The sequence below is a fragment of the Anarrhichthys ocellatus genome, unplaced genomic scaffold, assembly GCF_004355925.1.
Source record: "Anarrhichthys ocellatus isolate YVR2014 unplaced genomic scaffold, GSC_Weel_1.0 scaffold23, whole genome shotgun sequence".
NCBI lineage: Eukaryota > Metazoa > Chordata > Actinopteri > Perciformes > Anarhichadidae > Anarrhichthys > Anarrhichthys ocellatus.
In genome coordinates, this window is record NW_022280053.1 from 1,821,215 (window position 1) to 1,829,800 (window position 8,586).

General features: G+C 44.0%; 1 protein-coding gene across 2 annotated transcripts in view; it reads left to right on the forward strand.

The window, feature by feature from the left end:
* Nucleotides 1–7: 7 nt before the first annotated feature.
* The window catches only part of ttll11 (tubulin tyrosine ligase-like family, member 11), a 19,714-nt gene continuing 11,135 nt past the window's right edge, over nucleotides 8–8,586 (forward strand). Inside the window, exons 1-8 of one of the 2 annotated variants that reach the window (XM_031860156.1) lie at nucleotides 8–945; nucleotides 3,977–4,076; nucleotides 4,577–4,710; nucleotides 6,484–6,603; nucleotides 6,706–6,774; nucleotides 6,869–7,153; nucleotides 7,854–7,949; nucleotides 8,036–8,148. In XM_031860156.1, coding sequence (XP_031716016.1) covers nucleotides 406–945; nucleotides 3,977–4,076; nucleotides 4,577–4,710; nucleotides 6,484–6,603; nucleotides 6,706–6,774; nucleotides 6,869–7,153; nucleotides 7,854–7,949; nucleotides 8,036–8,148 — 1,457 coding nt within the window. In that variant the 5' untranslated portion in view covers nucleotides 8–405. Of the gene's footprint in view, nucleotides 946–3,976; nucleotides 4,077–4,576; nucleotides 4,711–6,483; nucleotides 6,775–6,868; nucleotides 7,154–7,853; nucleotides 7,950–8,035; nucleotides 8,149–8,586 lie in introns of both variants that reach the window. The other variant, XM_031860155.1, reaches the window with a different exon arrangement.

The following is an 8,586-nucleotide window of genomic DNA, read 5'->3' on the forward strand; positions in this document are numbered from 1 at the left end:
CAGCTGCTCTGCCTTCTGCTGCTGCTGAGCGGCTCTCCTGCTTGACAACACAGCGACGGTAACACACACAGAGAGCAGAGGACTGTGGCCGTCGTTGCACCGCTGGTCAGCGCTAGAACAGTAGATAACCGTACGCGAAAGGTAAAGTCTGTCATGAGTTAAAGGTAGACCCATATGTCAGCTAACGTCAGGTTTAGCTGGCCTCAAGTAGCTAGCTTAGCTACAAGTGCTGCCACTAGCAGAGCTAGGTTAAGTCAACGCCAGCTTGTTATTGCTGCTTTTAATATAGCCATCTAAGCTAGCAATGCGTTCTGCATTGTTTCAGGATAAGGTTAGCTCGGATTGTTGCACTCAGTGGCACAACTGTGCCCTGTCCAGCAGCGCACACTCGTAGCGTTCCGCATAATGAGTGATCGTTATGTAAAAGTAGAGATCCAAGTGGAGGAAATGAAATCACTGGGCGAGGATGCAGAGAAGGAGGGTGTGGATGCTGAGCAGCAGGTGCCTGTGTGTTCTCCCCCTGCTTCTGCCTCGCCAGACCCTTCTAGCCTCACTGTAGCCGGCAGAGATGCGTCCAACACCTGCAAATATAGGGTTAAAAATCGAAGCAAGCTGGGAAAGGATGCCAAGAACTCCTGTGGTAAACACACCTCGGATGTGTCGCACGGGTCTGTAGTTTCTGCTCATGTTGGAAAAAACCTGAACAGAGTACTAGGACACGAGCGGACACTTCATGTCAAGGGGACTGGGAAAATACTGCAGGGCAAGTTGGAGACGAATGGGAATTACGCAAACATCCAACCATCCAAAAACAATCAAGAAACACGCCGCGAGGACGGATTTAAACTGGCAAAGAAGAGAAGACCAGTGACGGTGGACATCTCCAAAGCCAAAACTTCATTGGAGGCCCTCAAGTTAAGCGTCAAGCAGCTGAAGTGGAAAGAGGTGTGCTACATACGTTTCTTTCTCCTTGTTTAATGTTATTCAGTGTTCTTTACAGGTTGTATTTCTATGGAACAACAAGGTGCTGGTTTAACTGGTGCAGTGCGCGGCTTGATCCGGAGATGATCTCTGACATCAGCTGCATTAGTGTTTCATTTGGATGACAACCAGCTTAGGCTTTGGTCACGAACGTGCACGGATGGAAACCTCTGTCGTATTGCTCTCCAATTATGTGCCATTGAGAAGTAAATGTCTGCAGAGACGGGTCACGGGGATGTGATGAGCAAAGTGTCACTGTGGGGAAGAACTAGAAGAAAAGGCCAACAATGCACATTTCTTATATCAATCTGCATAGCACATAACATGAGGCAACATGAGGCTTTTTGCTGGGCTTTAAACAGTTAGAGACAATAGAATTTTAGGTTAGGGTTAAAAGAGGCAGTGTGTCTGACAAAAAATACAAAGGGACTGAAATTTGAGTCTGTGCAGGAACGTTTGGCCCACTTTAACTTAACTTACCTAGTTATTTAATGCAAAATGTGCACTTGTGTGTTAAATTAAATAATGCAATCAAAGAAAACGGGTTATATATACTTTATTTTTTTTATTCGCAGTACTTTATGCACAGCTTTCCAGCTTTTAAACGTTTTCATGTACTTGTCATAAAATATACACGAGTACACTACTGAAGGTGGCCAAACTGATCTGTCAGAAGGAGATTTGAAGAGGATAGGGTGAGGGAGTGTTGATGAACCTGTCCATCCATTGATATAGTATGGACAGCTGACACTGAGCATTGGATCAGTGTGGTCACAGCTGTTTTTAGACGGAGTCTCGTCATATCTATTTTTGTTATTTCGATCTCGCACTCTAATCTCTGAGACCAGATAAATTAGTTTTTGGCCGATCATGTGGCAGGCTAAAAGTCAAGCTAATCACTGGCTAGGAAATTGTAAATGGAGTGATCTATTGAGAAAATAATCTTTAAATTATGGTTGCAGCTCTAATTCAGAGTATGACGACTTGTTATCCTTTCTTATTGAGTATTTATTTACTGTATCAATGATTGAAGAAGTCCTTGATTGAAAACTTGGCCCATTATTAATTCGATGACACGATCGCCTTCAACCCGACAATGCCAGTTTGCCTCTAATGTATAAATTACAGAGGATGGGTGTGGATGAAAGTTGTTCTAAATGAACGGCGTTAAAACATTTATGAGACGGCTAATTCATCCAGTTCTTCTTTTCTCCGAGCCACAAACACCACCTGGTCCATTTGAATGAGATGCAGGTAATACCTGCTATCGGCTATCGTTAACATGGTCTCCATTATGCATGAGGAGTAAAGAAGGGCATCGCGATGAAGTAAAGACTCTACGTATCACCCTTGACCAGGCAGTGACACTTAAACCCTTCCAGGTCCGGTATCGGTATCGGTAGACAGAAGGCCGATGCATTACCACGACAAAGTCAGGGGCGCCATGGATCCTGTGCTGCTTTTGAAAGTACCTGTTGACATCTTTGAAGGGGTTGAAACTCCAGCAGCCCTGTCCGTCAATTATGTAATGGACACTGATTGGGAGGAATCCAAGTTGTAACTCAAAGCACTGATGTGGGATTATAAAATAGAATGCTGGATACAGTTATGGAGATTTTATTAAGACACGTTAGTGACTGATAAGTTGCTCATTTGCATTTACATCCAAATGACTACGTCTCTACATCTGCAGTGTTTTCAGCTGTCAACTGACTTTCAACATATCCGGCCTTACACGGTGGAAAATGATTAGCCTTAAGCGCCCTCTAATCCAATAGACTTCCAGGCCTCCTCGAGGCAGAGAGAGAACGGCCGGTCTGAGGGTCTGAGTGACAACTTCAGAAAATGAGACCAATAACTGTGCATTCAGTCGCTGGGCTCGGCATTTCCATTATTATTCTACAGACTGAGGCATTATAAAAGGCCTGCCACCTGGAGGCTCCCATATTTAGGACATAATAACCAACTGAGATTATGATAATATAATAAAACGGACCGGCCCACTCGTGAGTGTGTCCACAACAATGGGTGGAAAGCGTTCCTCTGTCTATCTCTCCATACGTAGTCAAGATGGCTGTTTTGGCCCTGATCCGTAGAAGCTACTCGGGTTAATTGGACTTCCTTCTCTGATGCGATGACACAGTTCTACGTTGGCATCTGCGTGGCAGTATTTATAGCAGGTGCTGGCTGTGGAGCAGGGTTTCCCTGTTTTCACACACTCTCACGCTAACTCGTTAATGAGATGCTACTCTGTCAGAGAGCGGTTGTTTGAGTGTAGAATCTAGTGGTGACCTTCCGATACAACTTGATATAGATTCATACCTTTAAAGACAGACTCCACGACTAAACTCGTCCCAGCTCAATTTTGAATGTTTTGAAGCTCAGTGTCAAGTTCTGATAAATAATGAGCTGGCAGAAATTGTTTATTGTATTTCAATAGAATGCTGTGTGTGTGTAAATGCAGAATCAAGCCAGTTTGTTAAAAAGCAGACACTTCAAATGGACATTTGTCAGAACTCTGGTAATAAAAGCACCCAGTAACAGACCTCAACAGCTGATCACATTTGTATGAATGTGTTTAAAAGAATAAAGAGCGGATTGTGCGTTGATGCATAGGAGTGAGATGTAGCAGCGTGTGGTAGAAATGTACTGTAATAGTAGACGCTGTCTTAACAGGTGTTCATGCAGGTCAGTCAGGGGTCCAAACACTTGCATTGTGTGAGTCTGGAGCCAGAGCAGAGGCATGGAGGAGAAAAGCTGTGCCATTTCCCAGCTCTCTAAACCCTTTTTACAGTATCGCTTCATCTTCTTTCCCCAGTTCATCACAACAGAGCACGCACTAGTCCCATCTTTAGGCAAGATTATCCCTGCACTCTGGGATCACCAAGAGGAACCCCCCCCCTTCTCTCATTTACAGATGCAAAAAGAGTTTTTCATTGTCTAAATAGATCTTTTATTCCCCCACTGTTCCTGTCCTCTCTCTCCCTGTCTTCAGTTTCCTCTGGGAAGACGAGCACCCTGTGACATCTACTGGCACGGCGTTTCCTTCCACGACAATGAAAACATCGTCTCGGGGCAGGTGAACAAGTTCCCAGGTATTCCGCCGCTCTCGTCTTCTGTAACCTTTCCTGTTGATTTAAGGCCACAGCGAGGCTTGTTGAACCGTAGGTGGAGAAGACGGCTTCATTTCATCTCGCAGTGCATTCAGCATTCTGTAACTACAGCGGGAGGGATTTAGTTAAACCCTCCCTGATCCTCATTGCTCCAGCGCTAACCTTTTCATGCCGTGGCAATCATCATTACTTTAGAGACTCTGGAGATTATTGTATTAGTAACAGATGCACGTCACTTGAGTCTCCTTGCATTTATCTTGCACTATCGGTGCATTATACGATACTTGTGTCATATTGAGTTATATCTCCTTACAAGGTCATGTCTGTTGGCCTTCCTTCTAGTCCTTCTGCAGATTGTATTTGCTTTCCCGTAGCAGTATAACTTCCTTTGACTGCTGTCTCCCAAATGTGTTTTTTATTGATATCTTGCATGTCAGCCTCTTCCATTTATTGTATCTGAAACGGTGCGGTGTGCGTTGCAGGAATGATGGAAATGCTGAGGAAGATCAACCTGAGTCGGGCGGTGAGGACGATGCAGGAGTTGTTCCCAGAAGAGTACGACTTCTATCCCCGCTCCTGGATCCTGCCCGAGGAGTGCCAGCAGTTTTCCACCCAGGTATAGCTGCACAACCAAAGCGTTCTGATAGTGGGCACGATACGTGGAGCTTTTCTTTGGATTAATCTCTGTATTTCTGTGCACTGTGCATACGACATTGGGTACCGTATATAAAGGTGCAGACAAAATAACACATAAATCATGCAACGGATAAAACAATACTACAAATAAAGATAACAGTACTAAGAAGGCTAAATAGACACAGCAGCGTAAGACCAGGTGTTAGTAATAACATTAGCGAGGGCTACATTCCATTGAAGTGCCCCAATAGGCCATGCTAGTAAGTCAACATGCATTACCCAGATAAGGCTTTTTAAATACAAGACGCCTCTAAAAAGTAAAGCCAGGGTTTCTGTTTGCCATCTTGCTTCCTCTTAATTGTCAACACTTGGCACATTTTAGCAATAACTAATGCGTGTACTGTTATCTTTACAGTACCGGTGCTTCTGGTCTCTCTCTCTCTATAAATACTCACCATGCTACGCCGAGCAGTAGTGTGTTAAATGGTGTACTGTAACTTGTTATTCCTGTGACGTGTGCTCGCTTCATTGCTCACTCTCCTTGAGGGGCAAAAACAGACTGTGCCGTATTCACGAATATTACCCTTCATGGTCATCTAACACTCCTTAACACATGGCTGAATCTAGTGGGATTATTCTGGAGAGAAACTAAACCATTGAGTGCAGACACGTCTGCTGGGGAAGTAGAGCCGTGAAGAGACGAGGGGAAGAATTAGCTTCCCTCGTTGAAAGCACGTTACAGTCGGTTACCAAATGTGCCATTCACCACCGAGTCCTAAATGAACTGAGAATACACTAATCTGGATAAATGCTCTGTCAATCAATTAAGGAGGAAAATTGATCTGACACTGTTTAAAATATTTGTTGTTAATTTTGGTCGGGAGACAAATATTTCCCGTTTGTCAATGTCAGTGCGCTTTTATTTGGAAAATTAAATCAACTCTTTGATGCAATGGAAAGGGCAGATGGTCAAAAAATTATATTTAAGTAAATCATATATAGCAACAATACATTCTGTCCAGCAGGGGGCACCAGAATATCACTGTTAACCCTCCGATCTAGTTCACAGCACACAAAACTTCTGTATCACAGTGTGAAGGAAAAGGCATTCGAACACAGATGAGTGTTACATCAAAGAAAATCTCAGTGAAACAGAATAATAAAGCTGTGATTTGACTTTGCATGTATAATATATGGTGTTGATTTGGTACACTTGACTCAAAGGTTTAGTTGAATGATGGATGACACACATTTTTAAGGACCTGTGATGATTTTTTTTTAAAAGCTGGACGTGGCACTTTATTTGAGAAGCTTTTCTTTTTTTTTTTCTCACATTTGTTAAAATTCTCTTTGCATCCTGACGGCGATCAATAAATCAAATGCTGGCAGGCCTGTAATCATCCCGTCCAATCGTTTCATTCAGCCCTCGTGAAATGATGGAATGACCTTCCTGCCCGCGTTGTCATTGTGCGTGACCGGAGTCTATGAGGACTAACAATAGCCATGTTTGTTGTTTACAATCATGATAATGTTATTTTTTTTAGGTTGGATATTTTCAAAATGCTGCTGGTTTCTCTAAAGTTGCGTGCCCCGGCTTTAACCTCTTTCAAAGCTCCATCAAACAGACTTCCCTCAAACTCAGGGATCTTTGTTTTGAAGGTTTGGCACAGTGTGTGAAACCTGTGGGATTCCAGTGTTCCCACAAGGCCTTTTTTGTTAACCTCGTCCTTTCTTGCTCCCACCCCCGCTGTAGATCCGCATGGTGAAGGAGAGCGATGCAACATTGAACCCCACCTTCATCGTCAAGCCGGATGGGGGCTCTCAGGGGGACGGCATCTACCTCATTCGTGACCCTAGTGACCTAAAGCTCATGGTGGGTACACAGGCCAAACAGGCTGTAGTCCAGGAGTACATCCAGAAGCCGCTACTCATTGACAAGCTCAAGTTCGATATCCGCCTCTATGTGCTGTTAAAGTCCCTGGAGCCGTTGGAGATCTACATTGCCAAGGAAGGCCTGACGCGTTTTTGCACCGAGCCCTACCAGGTAGCTGTGACGATGCTGTCAATACTTTACTTTGAAGTAGTTTATTCACTTTGATACATATATTTAAGGCCACTCTTATTCTGACTGTGTAAAGGAACCAAGCCAGAAGAATCTGAGCCACGTCTTCATGCACCTGACAAACTACTCCCTCAACGTCCACAGTGGCAACTTTGTCCACTCGGACAGCCAGAGCACAGGCAGCAAGCGCACTCTCTCCAGCGTGCTGTACAGGCTGGCGGCTAAAGGCGTAGACATCAAGAAGGTGTGGTCGGACATCATCGCTCTGGTGATCAAGACCGCCATCGCTGTGGTGCCTGAACTCAGAGTCTACTATCAGTCCGATATACCGCCCGGAAAACCGGGACCCACTTGCTTCCAGGTGGGTGGCGGCGGGTAACGTTGTGTTAGGACTAGAATGTGTACAGTAGGATCAATATTCAGACATGCAGTGAGGTCCCTCCTAAATATCCTCTCATTTGTTTTCACCATTTGTTGCTCAATGCGTGAATCAAGCCTCACTGATCTTCCTGGCGCTGTGCGTGACTCGACAGTAGACGGGTATCTGATGAGTTGAAGTTAGGGACTGTCCCAAAAGTGCAGCCAATTGGGCCAAGTGAGCTTCTCTCAACAGCATTCTCTTTTTGTTTTCATGGTTATTTTTCATCTGGAGCTCCTCCTTCTGCATGTAAAACCCCGTTTTTAAAAGAACAGCGTGTAGCATTCAGGGGGATCTATTGGCAGAAATGGAATATAATATCAATAACTATATTTTATTTTGTGTATAATCACCTGCAAATAAGAATCGTGTCGCATTTCAGACTTTTATTCACTGTTCACTCTTGTTTTATGCATTGATAAAACCAACCAGACCATTAACAGTTAAATGTATATTTATGTTAATAAATGAATGTCAAGAGAAAACAACTTAATGCAGAAAATAAAGCCGACTAGATGACCACTTTCTGCAGAAATCCGATTATACAATTATACAGATAATAGCTTGTTGTGACACAGTTACAGTCTGCTTTATCCTAAAATATAAATACAAATGATGTACTAAGGATGTGTTTGTGTCTTAGATATTAGGTTTTGACATCCTGCTGATGAAAAACCTGAAGCCAGTATTACTGGAGGTCAACTCCAACCCCAGTATGAGAATCGAACACGAACAAGAGGTAAGAGTGAACGTCAACATCAGTATCGTCATAGTATTATTATCGTTATCGTTGGCTGCTGAACTCTATATTTGTGTTTGTCTCAGGTGACACCAGGAGTTTTTGAATACGTTCCCAGTCCGGTTGACGAAGAGGTCAAAGTGGGCGTGATCAGGGATACTCTGCGCCTCATGGACCCGGGCCGCAAGAAACCTTCAATGTAAATACTCCCACTTTCTCACACACACACACACCCACACACACACACACACACGCACACACACGTGCACTAAACACACCATTTGAAGTTCTTCCGTCGTCCTCTCTTTGTCTGCTGGCCTTAAGAGTCCACTTTTAAGGACATGATACCTCACTCTGCCCATCCCCACTCAGAGCCCATCTTCTGCACCACTCAACAGCTCTCCATAAGCCTGTTAAATGGAAAAATTTAATTCAGCCGAGCCGAAGTGGAAATTCACACATTACTGTACGAGTCCGGTGGCGCGCTCTCTCTGGCCGACCGGCCCTGCATGGTGCCTGGCAATAAATCTCCTCTACCATTAGGGTTTGTGGGTTTTTTTTTTCCCCTTCTTAATCTGTTTTTCTTCTATGACAAGAGGATTTACTGTTTCTATTCCACCACCATCTCAATGCTTTC